Source organism: Cimex lectularius, unplaced genomic scaffold (genome assembly GCF_000648675.2).
Source record: "Cimex lectularius strain Harlan isolate CLEC.00 unplaced genomic scaffold, Clec_2.1 scaffold358, whole genome shotgun sequence".
Classification (NCBI taxonomy): domain Eukaryota; kingdom Metazoa; phylum Arthropoda; class Insecta; order Hemiptera; family Cimicidae; genus Cimex; species Cimex lectularius.
In genome coordinates, this window is record NW_019392915.1 from 330,838 (window position 1) to 352,985 (window position 22,148).

The 22,148-nt window shown below is 34.5% G+C and overlaps 1 protein-coding gene across 1 annotated transcript in view; it reads left to right on the plus strand.

Moving 5' to 3' along the window:
• The window catches only part of LOC106671029 (muscle M-line assembly protein unc-89-like), a 322,849-nt gene extending 301,536 nt beyond the window's left edge, over nucleotides 1–21,313 (plus strand). The window contains exon 5 of the mRNA XM_024229294.1: nucleotides 21,004–21,313. Coding sequence (XP_024085062.1) covers nucleotides 21,004–21,041 — 38 coding nt within the window. The 3' untranslated portion in view covers nucleotides 21,042–21,313. The remainder of the gene's footprint in view (nucleotides 1–21,003) is intronic.
• Nucleotides 21,314–22,148: the final 835 nt, after the last annotated feature.

Sequence of the window (22,148 nt, forward strand, 5' to 3'; positions counted from 1 at the left end):
ATAAACCCTGGACCATCATTACCAACCACTTTTTTCATTGCAAATCCAACAATTAACTAAAAAGATGCGCCAATGACCTCGCGACGTCCTCCCTTGTGAGAAAGTAATGTTGTGTTTGGATTGTAATTAATGTTTTCATATGGACATAATAAAGCCAATTGTCGGCCAAAACAACTACCATCTAAAGAGGAGTTACTGGAATTAGCCGAAAATGCATTCCTTTTAATAATGAAAAAATACAGTTGTTCAATAAAATACCGATTCACCAGCATCCGTGAATTAATTAATTACTTCTCCACTCTTATAATTTTATAGTACAAAATTTATGAAGACAGTAAATTTACCTGTAGGTTCTGGTTTTAAATTATAATAATTTTAAAAAAGTATCGTCATAATCACAACGATATATATATGCAAGATATACAATATGGTCGGACAAACATCAAGTAATTATCGCCGACCGCTGAAACACCCGGACAATGCGTACATGGAGGTACCCTCGCAATACCCCAGTGTAAAGACGGCAGACAACGCCCAACGGGATATCCGTGCATTGGATATTCCGACGTCGCCGATATCCTTTCACCTCCCATAACAAGACAAGTCTGATCACATTCACGACCCCAGAACACTACGTATTCTTTAGGGAGAAATTAAACCCTCCATTCACGCAAATATATACGTTCACTCCCTAGACTACACACTCTCACCCCAGAATACTCGATATTCTTCGGTGTGGAGGATAATCCCGTCATTAATAATTTTTATTGACATCAACACCAAATACATACTATATTCATTTAAAAACTCTTACAGCCCTGAGGTACTGAAACAGCGTTGAGCTGAGATGCTACTCTAAATAAAAATCATATGAACAATATTTTCCATTCATTATAAAATTCATTAATCAATTAGTGACGATGAATGACTTAATTCTGAAGGCAACACAAAGCAAATTTGCTTAATTGAATTTGTATCTAATCATCATACAGCCAGGCCAATCGTAACTGGTAAGTGATCATATCTTATACAGCTATATATAGGTGGCACAGAGCCTTGGAAAAAATTTAGATTATTTATGCTGCGGATCATAGGTTTTTTAAATTTATTTATTAATATTGAAATGGTTATACTTGAATTCAGTGTTTTCTGATTTTAAGTCAAATTTAATATTTGATTAAATGGAAAGTCCGTAACAATATTGATTTGAATAAATATCTTGTTTTTTACTCAGGTAAAATAATTTTTTTGTTTTAATTAATGTTTCCGGAGCTTTATTAAATAATTGGGTTATAAATTAGTTTAATCGAATATCAAAGCTATGATCCTTTAAAGGGCCGGTGGTTGGAAGGTGTTCCACAGTTTACGTTCCTCGCAAAAATGCCATCGCGTTTGATGGAGCGATAAAAAAAAAACATCCCGCCCTTTCCTGGTATTCGTAAATTATTCACATTTAATAACTTCGTTCTTCCCAGTTCATTTAACAACATTTGACTGTTTCCCGCTGTCCGATATCCATCGGAGAGAGGACCGTAAATAACTGGTTTAACCTCTGCCCTTTGGCATCGGACAATCAGACAATTTCGGAAATTTAATTTTATAACCGACTACCATTCTGTCTGGCATTGTAAGCTTTCCGTAGCCAAATAGGAAATGGAGACACAACAGGCTATTTTTCTAGGCTCCGACCACTTTGAAGAAGTGGAATTAATGGCAGCCGATTCGAACTGATTGCTTGTAAAATTGGCTCGCTTATTCCCGCTGTTTATTTTGGGTCAAGAGCGTTTCCCTTTTACACCATACTGAACATTTCTAATAGAAAAATACTACTCTTTTGTTTAGCTTTCGCTGTTAATTTTAAGTTTAAAAAACCACACACACACACACACGCGCGCGCGCGCGCGCGCATACACGTGCGTTCGCACGCACGCACGCACGTACTTAGATATGAAAGAAAAAGTGGAGGTGAGGTCCCTAGGAAGTTATAACGGTTTAAAATGATACGGTACTCTCTTTCTGTTCACATGTTATAAATGAAAAAGAAGAGTAGGAGGCCGCTTAATGTGTCTGCCTATAAAACTCCTTCAACTGTAGACATATAGTCCATATAAAGAACAAACAAGGTCCGTCTAGCAAAAGAAGCTGACTTTTTTCTCTTCGAAATATGAAGATTTTACCTTGTATGCCTAAGCTATAAAGTTTTTGATGAATTACGGAATCAAATAACCCATTGGCATTGAATAAATACGCCTAACAATTCACTTATTTTTAAGTCTAAAGTTAATATTCATCACAGAGGAATGTATAAATAAATTGTCCTTGCAGACTTTTTGTTTAACATTACTTTATAAAACAAAAATAAACTGAAATTGCAGGAAAATAAGAAAAATAATCTTAGAATTGATTTTAAATTATGAACCGCTTACCTATTTGCTCAAGAAACGCTACTCAATCGTGTTACATCATTTTTTTCTGGGTATTTGTTAAAAAAGTGTCCTCCACTTCAATTTTGCAGCATAAATTGACGCCAGCAATGATCATCTTGTTAACTTCTAAACAGTAAAATAATTACGTGTGTTTTCTCGACATTGTTTTGAATAATTTTGTTCAATTCATGGCGTAACTAATCATATCCCAACTTAAACAGCCGCCAGAAATTATCATCTTAACAATCTGTGGAAAGGCATACTTCTTGGAAAATGAATTTTCCACCTCACTGTGTATCATAAACAGTTCTGCTCTCCGAGGGAAAATACAATTATTCAAAAGTAAATATGTTTCATATTATAAATTCTGCCCATCCTACTGAATTGTTACAACAGCCGACGCATTGTTTAAATGGTAATATTCATTTTGAAAAAGCAGTTAATTTTACAAATGGATCTCTGAGGATCATGTGTGAGAGTGACGTTCCTTGATCATGTTCCACCGTAGGATCAAGACCATTGGTGGTAAACAAAAATTGGCTGTAAAAACCAGATTTGACAGAATAGTTTTGTGATTCTAGCGGTCTAGATTTTCTTTGATAATCTACGTCTAATAGCTGTTTAATCGTTTCAGTTCTGGGCTTGTTGTGGAATAATGACGTTTTCTGTGGGTTGGTGATGCTGAATGGGTCTTTGAAGCGGTGGTTGAGCCAGTCTGTAACCTCATTAGTCGTGTTCTCTTTTGGGTCTATATATCGTATTTGCGATTAATGGCTTACCTAAATCCAAATTGATTAGACAAATGACACAATTGAATTCAATGTGGAGGTTGTCAAGAACATTAAAGGACCTACTATTTTAATCATATGTCATTGCATTTAAAGTACGAGGGTCGCACAACGTCAGTGGGTGAAGGTTTTTCGAGAAATTCTTTTGTCCGGTTCTTCTTGTCCTTGGCCGGCCGGCATTCTTCAGAAGGACGAGAAGAAGGCGGAAGAAAAAGGAAGCGGGTCAAAAGGAGAAGGGGAATTAAAGGAGATCCAATCCGTGATACAATAAACGAACCGATGACCGGTAGTCGGAACGAGCACCAATCACCGTTATTGAGATGAATCATCACCCACCCCAACAGAAACAGCCGTTTACACTCGCTTACAAACCGATTTATACCCGGCTAACAGGATTCCATTTAGCTGTCCGGAAACAATTTCGACACACTGTAAAACTTTTTTGTAATTTCATTTGATATGGGTAAATCATTCAAACATTCGTCATAAAACATCAAACAAAATATATACATATTTAACATATCACAAGATATAACCATATAAACGTAAGACATATAAACATATATATGTTTATTAGGCTTTAACGTATCAGGACTTTAAAATAAAATTGCCTTACGCTAAAAAAAATTTGTAGATAGAACGTACAGAATAAATAAATATTAATTAATCTTTGTGTAAACTACCGTTGACATGACCAGAGATTCGCGCACATTTAACCTTAGTTTCAATTTTGTGTTTGTACGTTAAAATATTTAACTGATCCACTTACCTCGTTTTAAACTTAAGTGCACTTATGAAATGTTCTGCGTGGGACTTATTTTTGGAAGATATCGACCTACTTACTTGATAAATATTCTGTACGTACTATTATCAACGTATTATTGATTTGAAAAGGGGACAACAGAAAAATAATTCTTACACAAAAAAGATTTGTAGTTAGAAATAGAGAATGAAATTTTCCTTTTATTTTTAAATGAAATTTTTTAATAATGATGCATAAGCACTAAATGAAAATTAACGATGAGTAATTTGCCTAGTAATATAATGTTAATAAAATTTATGGAAAACTCGACCTACAAGGATACGATAGGATTATAATTTGTTTATTCTGTAATCTTTATATTCTTTAATGAAAATGAATATTAATTTCGTATTGATTACTTTTACTTAGAATTCCCCTGCAAGTTTTTATTTTTTTTAAAGTCATTTAGTTATTTCATTTCGCTCTAAACTCTATTAACTTAAGTGATTTACTACCTAAAAGAGGAATTGTGTAATTGATATTGTAGATAAAATAAATATCTTAGTATTGGGTTGTCCGGAAAATAATGCAGGATTTTGGTATTAAACAAAAAAAAAGAAACTAGTTACTTTAAAGCAATGTTCTTTAATCAAAATAATTTCCCATACTCTCAATACATTTCTCCCAACGTGNCTCATTACTTCGTAATATTTATTTATAAGAGCGTTTATCAGATTTATATAAAAACTCTTTTTATGGCGAAGGAAAGGGGAAGGAAAATAGTCGTATTTGCCAGTTCATCAAACCCAAATCTAAAGTAATAAAATAATCCCGACCAGGGAAAGAATTTAATTCCGGGAGATCGGATCCCCGATTTCCCCCCTCCTCGCAGGCCCGGTTTCATAAATCCTATTCACTCCCTAACATGTTGACTGTATAGAGATAAACATGGACATTGTCGCCCCTGGGCTCACACGGAGACGAATCTGTATTTGGATTACCCTGTCCGAGCCCTCGCCCTAAACAAACCCTTCCGCACAAATTCACACCATCCCCCATATCGCTTTACCCAGCTAGGTTTAAAAAAAACAGTTAATTAAGCCACTTTCTCATCCTTGAAATTTAAATTCAACTGTTTTATCGCGCAATTAAATATTTAACAGAATATGAAAACAACCAGTTGTAAAAAAAATGCCTTTGAGTTCTTACAAAAGCTGTTTATTTTATTTTTATGTAGATGCATATTATAAAGTGTTGGTGAATAATATGTCTAGAATAATGCATATTTATAAGTACACGATTGTTATTTTTTGTTCTAAATCAACATAGAAACACATTCTCACGCGTATTTTTTTACAGGTATATCGATCATCTGGTGTTATAAATAGTTTTGTATTCAATCAGATCAGTATATTTTATTATGATTTGTTTCCTTATAGTACATGCTTCCACTAGTATATTTTATGCGTATAATTTGACTGCTGTGTCTTTCATACGGCACCTCTCGCCCACATGGTGAGACGTGACCTCAATTCGATTCTTTTTTACCCCGGAGAACGGGTTTAAAGCGGACATACTACACCGTAAAGCGGATTCAGTTTAAGCAATCTCACTTGTTAAGTGTCCAAAGTTATTTCGTGGATTATCTCAAGTTGGAGAGTTTTAGACTTTTAACTAGTAGGTCGTAGAACGTAAACATTTTATGGACAAGTTTGTTTATACTCTACTTGTTTATGGATACTCTTTCCGTCTTTTCAGATTATACGATCTCGTTTCGGAAATTTAGATAAATAACAAAGAGTTAACCCAAAACACCGATATTACACAATTAAAAAAAAGAAGGCTGTGTGAGATTATTTGATTTTTTATATAACTTCAAAAGAAAATGGCAATAATAATAAAAGATCTGAGCAGAATAAATAAAGATCTTTTATTTTACAGTAAATAATCTGAATTTAAGACAGTAAATCAATTGCCAACGAAAGATACTTGAAAATTGATGGCCATTGAAAGGTTAAACCTCCTCAGTCCTTATTTTGGAAATAATTGGACTTGTTTGAGCTAGAGTATAAATCGTATTATACCAGAGAGTTTCCCTCCTACGGTTAATTCCATCTTCATATCCGCTATTTACTACTTATCTCCATACTTCATTTTCACAGATTGCACAAAGTGACACACAGAGAAGAAAAACGAGATTTATAATTTGCTGTAAGAATTAACCCTTTTTCAGCTGGAAAATAATTTAAATTGCATAATAAATCAAATAAACTTGGCCACAAAAAACGCAGACGGATTAAAATCCTTGAGTAATCAGTGGTCAACCATCAAAAGAGTTCTTATGAGATATAAAATAGTAAAGGAGTGAAAATTTTGGGTAAAGGAAAAAAGGAGTAAGGAAAAATCTTTAAAATTCTTAAAGGTTCCACGGTTGCCGAATGACAAAGAAGGACTGTTCTATTATGTCAAGACTCAGGGCTACCCATGGTATCAGTTACACCACTTAATTAAGCAGCGAGGAGACAACCCTTTCATATGTCTTTCTCGGTATTCGAGGTTATTCCGATATCGAACAACTTTGATTATACTCTGGTTTTTTCAGTATTAGAGAAAACTCGATGGTTGACGGTCCGGCTATTTTCGAAGAGGAGTTTCGTTCCATCTCAAATCCCTCAACATAATGCAAACCATGTTAAGGTGATGGTTAGGGAAAATGAAGATTCACATGCAGTAACTTTTTCCTCCATTAACACAGGCTTAATCAAAATAATACTTGGTTCCGTGGTTTCGGCATGAAAAATCGGGTGTATCTTTTGAAATTTTTGATTTCACGGTTGCGGAATGACAAAAAGAAATACTTAAATTTATAAGTTTCAAAGCTAACTACGGTATTTGTGGTGTGTACCTTCACAAATTTAAGCATTGTGGGGATATGTGTGTCAGCATGGTTGGTTTCTTCTTGATGGAAGAGTGGTGGGCCTCTATAGCAAGTTTTGTTCGAGCGATATAGAAGATGTGGACTTAACCGAATTATTTCGATGTAGGTCGTTTTTAACTACATCTTCAGAAAGAACCTCGTTACTTGCATTTGAAAGAGTATAGATTAATAGATAAATGGCAGGAACATAGACTGGATTGTCTCTGCTCGGTTGGTGTCCTTTAAGATGTCTGGTCGATTTTTCATGTGTTTTTTTTTTAAATTACAAGAAAATAAGTTATAATTGAAGGCGATAATTCACCACTAAATTAGACACTGAAATTGGACCAAAAGTAAAGTGAGCAGGGGTAATTTGGTGATGGTTATTAAAGAAATGTGTGGTGATAAGTGACCATTAGTCGATGATTATTCGGAAATAGTGAGATGCGGTCTGGTGTGACGTAGGTTTCAGAAAAATGTTTTCTTTATCGTGCGAACGTTTCGATCTTTATTGAGATCATCTTCAGGGCCTGAGATTTATAAACATTGTTTAAATTTAACAAATATATGTAGGATTTATACAATGCAAAAAAACATTTTTTTTATATTCAATCAAAGTATTTTTACTCACCCAAAGTGTTTGTTTTCTGTGTAAATCGTGTTATATTTTTTTGCATTGGATAAATTCACTTTTTTCGACATCCTATATGTATTTGTTAAATATAAACAATGTTTGGAAATCCCAGGCCCTGAAGATGATCTCAATAAAGATCGAAACGTTGGTACGATAAAGAAAACGTTTTTCTGAAACCTACGTCACTCCAGACCGCATCTCACGATTTCCGAATAACTATTAAAAAAAAATCTATTATCTGACATTATGCGAAAGTAATGAATCATAAATCTGGAATGAACCAAGAAAAAGGATCATTCTAATAAAATTTCCTATTTACTACTAACGACAGCTATATCCGCTTATGCAGTATTTTGTCATTCTGTTAACGGCACTACCCCTGGACATCGTAATATCGCCCGTTGAATAAAAATGAAAATGTATTTTCCCAGCACGCATGATGAAACCCATCTGTAAATATATTTCAGTTCGCCTCCGCCCGGTTGAACCTAATAAGGTTGGAGGGCCGTGGTAAAAGGATTGGAATGAAGGAAAGGAGTAGTTTTATAGGGAAGATTGAGGTATTACGGTCAGGGAATCTAGGAAAGACGAGGGGAGGACCAGCCCCTTTCACGTCTTTCCCTTACCCCTGACAAACTCCTTCCACTTTTACAGATATATCACCTCCCTTTTACCTTTGTACGATACTCGCCTTACATCGATTCCCTTGTTCACTAGAGATAATGTTTCCTCTGATGTGTCACGTCTCCCCCTCACTTAGCGACGCTTTTATAATCGATACCAGCATGATTGATAAATTAAATTTTTTTATCGATGTCTTATATAAGTTATATCTCTTGAATGTTTTGTATTTAGATTACTTTGTGCGTAAAATTAGTTTTCAAAATATTCACATCATTTTATATTAGAACCAATCATTTCTCAACTCTTTGGCTCATTTTTAACTACCATATGAATTTTCTAAAGGTAGAAGTCCTTCTGTTTGAAGGCATTCTATCAATATTCTCAATGTGAAGTACGAAAGAAATGCCATTTACTAGACTGTCCCATACATAGATAACGCGACTTCAAGGTTGTAAGCAGGGTGAACCAATCTTAGCCAACACTCATTAAGCTTACAGGATAACTTGGCATACTGTTCATGAGCCACATATCTTTTTTTTTATCTTATGCTTTTTCAAAAATATATATTTTTCATAACTTCTACTGATTGTTCACAAAATCTTCTCAATAAATTCGCGCAGATATTATCCACATAGAAGTTTATTCACTTTTGGTTGAACACCAGGCTTCTAAGTAAACGACGTGTAAAAGGAATTATAATGAAATAGAACTCCTTTTTCTTTGATTTTCGTTCATCAAAAACCCCAGCACTCAGCAATATAACTGCCATAAATTCAAATATAAAAGACCTAGTCATACATATCGTGTAAAATCCTTTGTGGAAGACAGGGTAGGTTAATAAAAATACTTCTGATGACATATTATTCTTAAATCCGCAATTTCGAGATGTTGCTTTTTCGTTATCATACTTTGTTTGTAAAGAAATTTTTAAAAGAATCTTCGTTAAAAAACATTTAACGCGGAATCCGAAACACACCTAGCTAGTATGTACTCATTGTCAATACGTTATTTGGAAAATCATGATGATAGCGAGGCTAGTTTAATAGGTTTTTAGTCTGCTGTGGATTTTTTTATAGCCCATCCTTGCTAACTTAAAAAATTTGGACTCTTCATTGCTTAATGCTTCAGCAGAATCGACGCTCGCGAGGGCTTAGCGATCTTTTCTTTCGCGTGGAACTTGTTGGGATGTTGTTATCTCTCAAAAATATTTAGATCTCCACACGTGCTGCTAAGGTTAAAACAGCACATTTAAAACGTTACATTCATACTAATATATAAATTACTCATTTGTGCTAATATGTTACTATTTGTATTCGCAGTATTGAAAATTAAAAAAAAGAATTGTCGCGCCATCGGGTTATTTGGTATGACGCCAGTACAATCCACCCACAACTGCTCAAAACACTCCAGCAAATAAATTAATTTACTAGACAAGGGATATCGATGTGTAAAAGAGACGTCAAATGCGACCATATGCATTTTCAAATTTTCACTGCAATCATTGCTATGTTGCAGAAATTTTTTGAGACTCGTGGATAGGCCATACCTGTGCGGCGCTAATTGTTCACACTCTAATTAATAGTATACGTTTTACAGTTCTAGTAGGCCGCAACGGTGTCTCTGTGACCCTTTGGTAATAAGGAGTTACTTATGTGACAGCATGGTGTGGCTTATTTGTTATTGAGTCGTTAATATTTATTGTTTTCTGTCCATTCTCATCATACCCCATGATTTGATCAACAATTTTATATCTGTTAATTGTCGTCAAAATCGTTTATTTTTAATAATCTATTCCTAATAACGAATTTAGTTTAACTCATAGGTTAAACATTTTTTTACTTTTTTATAAACTTTGCATATGAAATATCATTTTTCAATAAACCGCCTGGAAAATTATGGTAAAATATTATAAGATAAAGATATTTTGGTTGTTGGTAGATTTTTCATGGCTCAGGTTTGTCAAGTGTACAGAATTCGAACTTTTTGTTGAACATGTAAATGTAAAATTACTTCCTTTAATTACCTATATATTTTAATAATATTTAAGTGAAAGTTTAAATTCCAACCCAGAAAATTTCACTATTCCAGTAAGGGATTATGTAGGATTAAGTAATCAAATGGGGTTATTACCATAAATCGTTCTAACCGTACGTGCTTCCTTGAAATATTATGCTCTGCGTAAATCATTCAGCGAAGTGACGCGAATCATTAAGTGCTTTAGAAATTAAGCTCAGTTTACTTAGTGGTGGGGTCCATGAAAGTGGTGTATAACTGTAAACAAGTTGAATGACTATTTAATGAAAGGTGCTTAGCCTATTGCCATCCGGTTTGGCACGGGAGTTTCTATTCAAATCCTTATTGGCTACCAAACATTTTAATCTTGGCTCGTTCTCTATCGGGTCCGGTTTCTGAAATTAATTATTAATTAACCTGAGATTTTTAATCTTATTTGATTATTATTAATTAACCAAGGCGAAATTCTCAGCTGTGAGTAAATTTAAAAAGATGAATTAAAACAGACATCGTAGAGAAATATCTTGCCGTCAAAATTTATTATTAGATTTAAGCTGTCATCATGATCTTCCTATCCTTTATTAACCTTCAGTCTCCTATTCTTGGGTGGAGAAAACGAAAAAAAACAAAACAGAAGAGTGTTTTATATTTTTCTACCCAACGAACTTTATAGGCGGTAATATGAAAACACGGAGTTTTCAGAGCTTCGAGAGCTTTAAATCGTAAGCTATTTCTTAATGAAATTTCACCAACCGGCCGTTTCCGGTTGATTTACAACAGAATGTATACAATAATTTCCAACGGGATAAAAGAGGAGAGTAAAACGGCAATTTTATTGTGTCCGACCGTTTATTTCCTAGCTGGCTTGATTATTAATTTAAACTAGTGACATGCGAGGTCGGCGTCTAACGGGGTCAGGTTCGTAAATCGGGTCAAAAAGAGGCTGAAGGGGTTATTTTCAAACTTAAAATAAACTTTATACTATTGGGTTGTCCGGAAAATAATGCAGGATTTTGGTATTAAACAAAAAAAAAGAAACTAGTTACTTTAAAGCAATGTTCTTTAATCAAAATAATTTCCCATACTCTCAATACATTTCTCCCAACGTGTTGGTAACTTATTAATTCCGTCTGAGTAGAATTCAGAATTTTTAGAATTGATAAAGTCAATAAATGCATTTTCCAGTTCCGTTTGATTTTTGAATATTATGTGTTGTAAGTAGTGGTCCAGGTGTCTAAAAAAATGGTAGTCAGTAGGCGAGAGGTCCGGAGAGTAGGGTGGGTGAGGCAAAGTTTCATAGCCAAGCTCCAATAATTTTTGTGACGTTACACGTGACACATGTGGTCGAGCGTTGTCATGCAACAAAATGGGCCCTTTCCGATTGACCAAAGAGGGCTTCATTACTGCCAATTTCTGATGCATGGTATTAATTTGGTTACAGTATGATTCAGCATTGATGGTTTCGCCAGGATTTAAGAAGCTGTAGTGTATTAAACCAAATGAAGCCCACCATACCGTAACCATTACCTTTTTTTGATGAGTTGGGGGCTTTGGAAAATGTATTGGAGCTTCTCCTTTGTCGAGCCACTGTCCAGAACGTCTAGTGTTATCGTAGAGAATCCACTTTTCGTCACATGTAACAATTCTGGCCAGAAATGGGTCATTTTTGTTTCGACAAAGAAGTGATGCACAAACATCAAAGCGCTGATTTTTTTGGCGATCGTTTAATGAGTGTGGAACCCAATTTTCGAGTTTTTTCACTTTTCCAATCGCCTTGAGGTGGTCAGCGACGGTCGTTTTACTGACTTTGAGTTGCTCTGCAAGTTCTCGAACAGTTGTTTTGGGGTTTTCTTCCACCACTGATCGCAGAACATCATCATTAAGAGAGGAAGGCCTTCCACGACCTTCTTCATCTTCAAGGCTGAAATCTCCCTCCCGAAATTTTTTAAACCACCTTTGCACAGTGCACTCATTAACACAACCCTCGCCCCAGACTTGGTTAATGTTTCTAGCCGTTTGGGCTCCGCTTCGGCCGAGTTTAAACTCGTAAAAGAAAATCGTACGAAATTCTCGCTTTGACATTATAAGGATGACTGAATTATTTCCAAGTAGCGGAATGCTACAGAGGTAAACAAACAATATCATTTGGAAGAGGATTAATAAGTGTTGACATTCATACAAATGAGTAATCCTGTAAACGTAAACAGAATATTTTATATAGATTTTTTTTAATGAAAACTTAAAATCCTGCATTATTTTCCGGACAACCCGATAATAACGTGAAATACCGTTTTATCGATTAAATGATGGTAAATCGTGTATAAAATGATAAATTGAATAAAGCAAAATCTGGAAAAACCTTGCTTCGTTATTCTCGCTATCAAAAATTATAAATAATGAAATAATGAAAAATTGATTATGAATGCCGGGTAAAACAAAACAGATGGGATAGAACATTATTTATTTATGCTATTACGTTCGTATTTTTAAAATTGAAATCGAATAAATTTTTAAATTAAATTCATGAGAAGTTCAAGAGAAAGAGAATTGCCATTATTTTATGATAATTTCCCTCCTTGTCCATCTCTCTCTCTCTCTCTCTCTCTCTCTCTCTCTCTTTCTCTTTCTATCATCTATCTATCTATTTATCTTCTTTACATTCATCTTACCTCTCTTTTTTCCTTCCTCCCTCCCTCACTCTCTCTCTCTCTATCTATCTATCTATCTATCTATCTATCTATCTATCTCACTTACTCACTCACTCTCCCTCTCTCTCTCTCACACTCTCTCTCTCTCTCTCTCTCTCTCTCTCTCTATCTATCTATCTATCTCACTTACTCACTCTCTCTCTCTCTCTCTTTCTCTCTCTCTCTTTCTCTCATCTATCTATCTATCTTCTATACATTCATCTATTACCTCTCTTTTTCCCTTCCTCCCTCCCTCACTCTCACTCTCTCTCTCTCTCTCTCTCTCTCTCTATCTATCTATCTATCTATCTATCTATCTATCTATCTATCTATCTCACTTACTCACTCACTCTCCCTCTCTCTCTCTCACACTCTCACCCTCTCTCTTTCTCTCATCTATCTATCTATCTTCTATACATTCATCTATTACCTCTCTTTTTCCCTTCTTCCCTCCCTCACTCTCTCTATCTATCTATCTATCTATCTATCTATCTATCTCACTTACTCTCTCTCTCTCTCTCTCTCTCTCTCTCTCTCTCTCTCTCTCTCTCTCTCTCTCTCTCTCTCTCTCTCTCCCCTCTCTCCCCTCTCTTGACCACTTGAACCCCGAGGGATATTGAATACTCTTAACATGAATTAATGAAATATGGGTTGGATTTTTGTATTTAGTGGCTTGAAAGTGTGAATGAAAAACAGTCCTCCTTTGTTATGCTGAGAAATTTGAATTAATATTGAAGTAAAGGCCTCTAAAAATATCAAGTTCTCTGGGGACATTATGAATGAAGTCTGATGTGTGATTAGCGTGAATGGAGGGGGACATAATTATCATGAGGAATGCCGAGTATTCTACGGCAGTAAAAATGCATTTATTATATGTTTAAATTATTTTGTTGTTCATTAAATTTTCACCTTGTCTGACGAGGCCATTGGATAGTATAGAGGAACTAGAGAGTTTTCACCGCACCTTAACATGCCGTACAACGTGAATATAACTTGACTGTAGCGTCAGGAAAATGAATTAGTAAACATAAAATGCCAGAGAGGAAAAAAACATTAAATGAGAGGACTGTTGAAAACTGACCAGTGTAGTTTATTAGAAATGATAAAGGTGGGGTGTGAATTGTTGTTCAAATACTTTAAAAGATAGTTTTTACTGACAGTTTGTTGTTTTCAACGAACCGGATTTCAAGCTTTATACGTTCATCATCAGATTTATCCCCCGTCAACGCGATGTTCCAATGAGGAGCTGGTTTTTGATACCGCTCTTTTTCTTTCAAACCTTCATAATTAAATATTTTCATTTAATTACTCAGGAATTTCTTATCTCGTATAATTTCTTTTATATTAAAATAAGTACGTTGTAATTAATATAACGATAAAAATACATACAGTTTTAAATGAACAACAAAATACATTCGTTTGAGTATAGTATAGTAGTATGAAAGTCCAAAAAGATTCGAGTACAATTAAATTAGTGATGTAATTCATGGCAAAAAAGGGCTTGACGTCCAAATACTGGGAAAGTGTCGTGGATTAAGAGAAAAAAGCAATTAATAATATTTTTTCCTATTATTCTCAAATTGAAAATTCTTGATGGCCAGGATTCGAACCCAGATGTGCTTGTGTGGCATATGAGTCATAAAAATTGAATTATGCAATTGTATATTTGTTGTATATATACAACTTGTATATTTTACCAGAAATAAAAAGCAAATATTTAAGTAATATGAATTGTAATGAAATAATTATTAATAATTATAAATGGTTCCTTATTACTTCGTAATATTTATTTATAAGAGCGTTTATCAGATTTATATAAAAACTCTCTTTATGGCGAAGGAAAGGGGAAAATAGTCGAGCAGATATTTAAGTATTATGAATTGTAATGAAATAATTATTAATGATTATCAATGGTTCCTTATTACTTCGTAATATTTATTTATAAGAGCGTTTATCAGATTTATATAAAAACTCTTTTTATGGCGAACGAAAGGGGAAAATAGTNGTAATCCTGTAAACGTAAACAGAATATTTTATATAGATTTTTTTTAATGAAAACTTAAAATCCTGCATTATTTTCCGGACAACCCAATAGAAAGATTTGGATTTGTCATATAAATGTTAATAGGGACTTTAGTGCCATAAAGACTATTTTTAAAAAAAATTGCTATTCTTTATCATTTTCAATTAATTAATCTTTAATTAAGGTTTTGTTTGAGATAAAAAAGTCAGTGTCACAAGCGAGATTCGAACTCACGACCTTCGGCTAAATACGCCGCTGCTCTACCACTTGAGCTATCTTGTCTTAAAATCCACTTGGATATTAACTTCCCAATTCCCATCTCAACTCCACCTTTTGAATTTTACCTCCTTTTTGACATTTTTCCTTTTTTTTACCTCCACCAAAACCTTAATTAAAGATTAATTAATTGAAAAGAATTTATTTGGTCAAGCGGACCACGTAACCTAATAAATGTAATTCTTTATAATAGCAACTTAATACATTAATCTTCTACGCATAAATAATATTCGTACATTATTAAAACAGATCCAGTTGGACGAATTACGATTAATTTTGCATTTCGAATTTTTACAAATTTACATTTTTTCGTTATAAATTCCCCACTCGAATGTTTTCAAAGTTCTCAAAGGTTTCTCTTATAAAACGCATAAGCGTTTCGAATTCAATAAAGGTCACATCCCGGCTGTAGCTTTCCTATAATATATCAGCTTGGGAGGGATTCCGGCTCGATGGGTGGTTCGGCATGAAATACGGTGTGGATCAACCGAATTCGAATCTTAAAAAAATTTTTTTTGCGATCAGGTGGCTTTAAATCTGACTAAACATTTGCATTGTGATTTAAAAAACTGAACTTTACTACCCACTGAATAGGAAATGAAACAACTTTCGTAAAGATGGAATAAAGCTATGAAGTTAAACAAAATTAAACAATCATTGATAAAATTAAAAAGATTGCGATCATATTTCTTTGATATTGGCGACTATAAAATATTACTTTCGCTCGAATGATTAGACTTATTGCATGATCATCGTGATAGTAAGTAATGACAAAGTATAAGGTTTCGATATACATAGAAAAAATCAGTGCTATGGAAATTCTCAGTATATTTGCCTTTTTTCCTTTGCAGTATGTGGCTAAAATGATTGAGGTAGGCCAGTAATAATGATGATTGTTGAAAGAGAGAGGGAGTTTACAGAATTCCTAAGAAAGCTACCGGTTTTTATTCAACTTTGACGATTACGTCTTCCATTTGCTCACCGATTTGTACGATTCATTGTTGAGGGGGCGAAAAAGCAATTAGACAGATGTTACGCAAGATATGCAGATTTATGAGTTGTTGATAACAACGAATTTCGGACTATTTGCCTGAAGCCTGAATGGGAAATTCCCGGGGTTTAATTATCTCCGAAAGCCGTCCAAAATCGATTCGACAAAGGTATTCCTGAAATATTGGGATATCTCAATTTACACGAGTTCGGTTATTCTTGGAGGTTGACGGTTTACTTTTATGTATTTATTCAGAAGAGGTATTTGATTTTTTTTTAAATTCTAGCTTTATATTAATTGATGACAAGTTGAATTTTTTAAATTTATGCGTGGAACTTAAGTTGAAAAGTCAATCGGATAATCTATCAGATCGTTAAGCATTGCAAACTACATAAAAAGAATCACTGGAGGGAGAAGTCGGGAAAGTAGCTTACCCCATAGGATTACGCAACGACTTTTAAATTCGACTTCCTTTATGCCGCTGTATTTCTCCTCGACGTTAGGTAATTTAAATGTATGTTTTAAAAAAATTAATAATTATGCTCAGGGCATGTCCTGCGCAAGACTCGGCAAAAGATGGTAATATTTTTTTTACAATAATGCGTCCTTCGATTATTTGCATAACAATGTCCCTTTCATTCGAAACCTTGACATGTATGGAGCATGTAAATTATAGTGTGATTAAATATGTGGGTGAGCATTTTTTAAAAGATTCTAGAAAAAAATCCTATGAGTCATTTGTCTTTGTTTTATAAATATTAAATCAGTGGATGTAATATATTTTTTGAAAAAGCTTTAAAGTTGGTATATTGTACATATAAAACTGGGACTGAACACGATGGGAAAAATTACTCAGAAAAGTTATTTTTCTTACCGGCGACGGCCTAAAAAGCTCGATTGTTTGCAGTGCGAAGTACCCCCACGCCATACGGTTTGTTCGGCAGAATTGATTTGATTCGGATAAAACCACAATGGTCCCGCTGAGCAGAACCGGAAGTCCCAATTGAAATATGGGGAGGTGGCAGGTTCGGATAAATACCAATGGAATAACAGCCTTTCCCACAACAGTCGATTAATCCTTTGGAGGTGTTTTAAATATCGGCTATTAGCCGGTGGACGTGACGATCGTAAAATAGTGGCGGTAGTTTTCTTTCCAGTTTAAAATTACACGGCACATAACAATTGAGCCAAATCAAGGACAGTCATACCGACATGTTCAAAACCATCTGGCACGTATTAAGCTTCCAAAATCAGTCATTTATTAGCGAGGTACACTAATTGTTTCTGATCCTTGATTACACTAATTGAGCAGGTGGAAGCATGATTCATATCGTACGAAGTACTACGAATTCAGTAAAGCTTTCAACAGATTTTATTTGGCTTCTGATAGGCGAAATGAATCAGGCCTATATGGTCATGTTTTCTGGCCAAAAATTGAACCTTCGTAAAAAGTCCAACTGTACTTGCATCTTGATAACGTTTTATATCAGACCTCTTCAGTTGTAACTATAATTCCAACTTATAAAATTTCACTTGTTTTCTGCGGGGTGATGAACCTGTAATTAATTTTGCCAATCAGTTCCGTCTGCCTCCCTCGTTGTTTTAATCTATCAGGTGCATTTTGGGATTGCGCCATCTTCATTGTTGGGTGGGGCAGTAGTTTGTCATGTTAAATTAATTTTATAAAGTCTTAAAGGTGTGTGTGTCTTTGGTCGGTTAGTTAAGTCTTAGCTTTTTTTATTGTGATATATAACCCCGCGAATATGTACAGTTAATGCCAGACCTCGCTCCTTCACATACCAGATATTTTGCTTCATTTTAGACTTAATAAGAGTTTTGCTGGAGGTTGGGTTGTGGGAAATACACTCGAAGAGATGTACATTAAAAAATGAAGTAACCAAATTTAAATTAAATTGCTCTACGAGCTTTCTGCGGTACAACACGCTATCAAAACTATCGTGGTTCCCAAAGAGTGAACCTAAAATCTGATAACATTGGACACTCATCAAAAATATAAAAGAATTTTTGAAATATCTGCGCTCAAGGTACAAAACGGTATAATTTAAAAAAAACTTCAGAATTGTGATTTTATAGTTCAGATCGGAGGCGTCTCGGTTTAGGCATTGGCACGGCGATCATCACTGGAAGATAAAGGGTCCGGGGTTCGAATGCAGGGCTGTTGGAATCCAAACGGGCTTTTTTTCAAAAAACACCGGCACCATGAGGAAACCCTCAAATTACATTTTTGATGTAACTATTTTTTCTTTTAACTTCTCCTGCCTTATGAGAGGTTTCCTTGTCCACTTGTTCAATTATATACAGTTTGCCTGGGCTAAAGACTTAACTGAAATATGCACTTCCAATTACAAAAATTTGACTATCCAGTTATACCACGAGGTGCAGTTATTTTTATATGAAGTAGTGTGTTATATGAAGTGGGGATGATCCTGAACAGGATAGAACGGAATTCTAGGACGTGCAACCGAAGATCCCAGGCTCCCCCAACTACTCTGCCACCCTTTTCAATATTTCTATATATCTTAAACAAAAACTTTGTATACGTCACCAACCTGCAAATCCATCATGACAGGGATTTAATCTAACCCTTCCTCCCCCGGGAATACTTCCAGACATGTGCTTTTATACTTAAAATAGTTACAAAGTTAGTTGTAGTTTAGTTAAAATAGTTACAAATCACACTCTAAAGTCTTTTTTTTTTTCAAGTATTCGGAAAAATCCTTGATAATTTGTGGATTCAGAGATTATCAGTAATCGGTAAGTCATAAATATAAATATCACGACTGACAACACATGTTATGATTTTATGCTAAAGAGGTAAATCAGATTAGAATTACACGGCGCTAATCTGGGCGGAATGGCCTGTGATATCTGGAGAGTTGTCAATATCGGGAAACATTTGCAAAATTCAATTAATTAATAATGACAAAACATGTTGTGCGATCCCGCAGTATTTTCGTCTTATCATTTGTTTATTAATTTAGGGACAAATCCATGTATGTAAAGTCTTTATTATTGAAGCTTTATCTTTTATTATGTCCCCAGTAGGCGGACCGGGATGAAGACGCGGTTCACATAAAATGTCCTGCCGGCTGTAAATGACAATTTAATCATCTTCGTTACAGCGGTAAATAAAACACGTAAACGCACCTTTATAGCCCTATAAAATAAACACATTCTCAAAGGGGAACATTTGGAGTATAAATTATTATCATAGGTGTAATCACACTCGATTGAAATTTTTGTACGTCTTTTGGGCAAACAATTTTGACTTGGTTCAAAATTGTTTTTCGCCAGAATTAATCAAATATATTACTTAAATCACAGGTTGTAAAAAATGTTTCACAAGTGTACCAACGTAATAACTTCAAATTCTCCCTCCCTCTCTTTCTCTTTTATTTTCTCTCTCTTTTATTCTCTCTCTCTTACTTTTCTCTCTCTGTCTTCTATCTGTCAAACCATCTTGTTCTATCTGTCTAACCATCTTTCTATATCTTTCTCACCACTTACTCTCTCTCTCTCTCTCTCTCTCTCTCTCTCTCTCTCTCTCTCTCTTTTTTCTCTCTGTCTTCTATCTATCTAACCATCTTTCTCACCACTTGTTCTCTCTCTCTCTCTCTCTCTCTCTCTCTCTCTCTCTCTCTCTCGCTCTCTTTCCTCTCTGTCTCCTATCTGTCAAACTATCTTGTTCTATCTGTCTAATCATCTTTCTATATCTTTCTCACCACTTACTCTCTTTCTCTCTCTCTCTCTCTCTCTCTCTCTCATCTTTATCTCTCGCCACCTTTTTCTGTTTAAACTCGGACTCTTCCTAATCTCTCTTCACCTCTTTCTGAGTTACTACTTTTAATCTCAGTATTCTAATTCTATCTCTTCTCACCCCTTTCGGTCTCTCTCTCTCTCTCTCTCTCTCTCTCTCTCTCTCACTCACTCACTCACTCACTCACTCACTCACTCACTCACTCACTCACTCACTATCTTTTCTCTCACCCACGTATCATAATATTTTTACAATCATATCTTTTGATCAAAAAATATCGTGAGGCTAACACTAATTAATTGGCTGATTAGTAATTTTTCTATTTCCTCGTCTTATTCAATAATTAATAGCGTTAAAAACTGCAAATATACTTTCCGGACCATCAAAATATGAACATAAATCACATTTATGTTATAATCTTGGTCAAAATTTATATGGAACCTAGAATTGTAAAGCATGCTGTATATGTGGAAAATTCACTTACAGGTAAAATTTATCTTACTACGACTAGCAAGTGTATGTCTACCTGTTAAGCTCTATTTTTGTGTAGGCGTGACTTTTTATTTATTGTTGGTTCAGTTGACATAGATCTGACGTCCTTGGTAGTAGCTGTTGACTATGATGGTGCAATAAATCGCTGAAAATTACCGAGTTTACCATTGAAAAATCGATGACGATTCAGGCAAGAACTCTATACATTTCATTATCCTGCGAACGTCAATAAATCAAACAAATAGTCAGAATGTTACAAAAGTGAAAAAAAATATAAACACGGGCCCTGTTAACATCGTTTTATCCATGTTTGTTTTAAGTCCGTGAATTTGAAAACAAAGATAATTGAAGTAATTCAGCCTGGAACAAGTGGTCCACGAATCATAGCATGCATAGGTAGTGCTGAAGCGTCCTTGGTCATTACTTAATCTGAATGTGTAGCAATAGCAACAATGGCCTTATCCTCACAACCCATTTTTAATAATTAATATTTATATTCAATCCGAGTTAAGGGTTCGATTTAGCATTTCAGTTTTTCCCTGTTGTGTACAACAACAATTTGTCTTATTTTATTTGACATAATTTGTAATTATTTTATTTCTTTTGTTTTAGGTAAGTTGCGTCTTATTAACAATGGACGAGAAACTTGAAAATGCAAGGTAAAAACTCCACCTCGCCTTTTTATATTCGGAGCACTTTTGCACACATTCAGATCGTAGCAGCCGCTACAAATCCAACCTGTTTAATTCGTGATAATTTAACTTTGTAATCAATTCCGAGTTCGAACTGTAGTCTGCATGAGAATTAACTGATGAATCCGAATTGTCGGAAAACGCAACAATTGAAGCAATGCTGTGCACTACGTGTTCTATTCTACAAAAACATATTCTTCCAGTAAAACTCAATCATGTAAGGCCAGTAATAATTTCAATTTACTATAAAATTCAAATTGACGGCTTATTTAAAGACACTAGTTGAATCGGAAAACGCAACAATTGAAGCAATGCTGTGCACTACGTGTTCTATTCTACAAAAAACATATTCTTCCAGTAAAACTCAATCATGTAAGGCCAGTAATAATTTCAATTTACTATAAAATTCAAATTGACGGCTTACTTAAAGAAACTAGTTGAAATATCTCGAACGCAAAAAAACTTTCTCTAAATATTCAAAATCATGTATCTAATAGTTAAGTAACTGACCTCCAGCTGTTCAGGCATTTTATTACGCGAACTCTTTATACTTCAGTACATGCTATAATGCAATTTTATTGAAAAATTAATTCAAAGCATAATATTTAACTTCCTCTTGTTCGACATACCGCCGGTTTTATAATCAATACTGGTACTCATACTTTCTCGACAACTTATATAACTTCTTCACTTCTCAAACGTCTTGTGTCAAATTCAGCCCTCGAGTTGAATGAAAGTTGTAATAATTATTTTCCACCTCTTTTAACCTTCTTTCAGCCAAAATTTTAATTTATGACCATCACTTCTCCAATCCTACTCGCTTCCTAATTTAACTTTCTTATCCATATTTTACAATATAGATTTGGACTATATCCTCTAGAAACACTACGCATTGTCTGGAGAAAAAGGGGCAGATTTAATTTAAAAGATATAAACAGGTTATCTTAAAGCAACGAAGTAGATTTTGTAGTATTTCTGCATGGAGCCAGTAAATTCAAAATCAATAGGGCTTCTGGAACAACTTAATGAGTGCAAACCATGAAACGCAAATATTAACAAAGATTT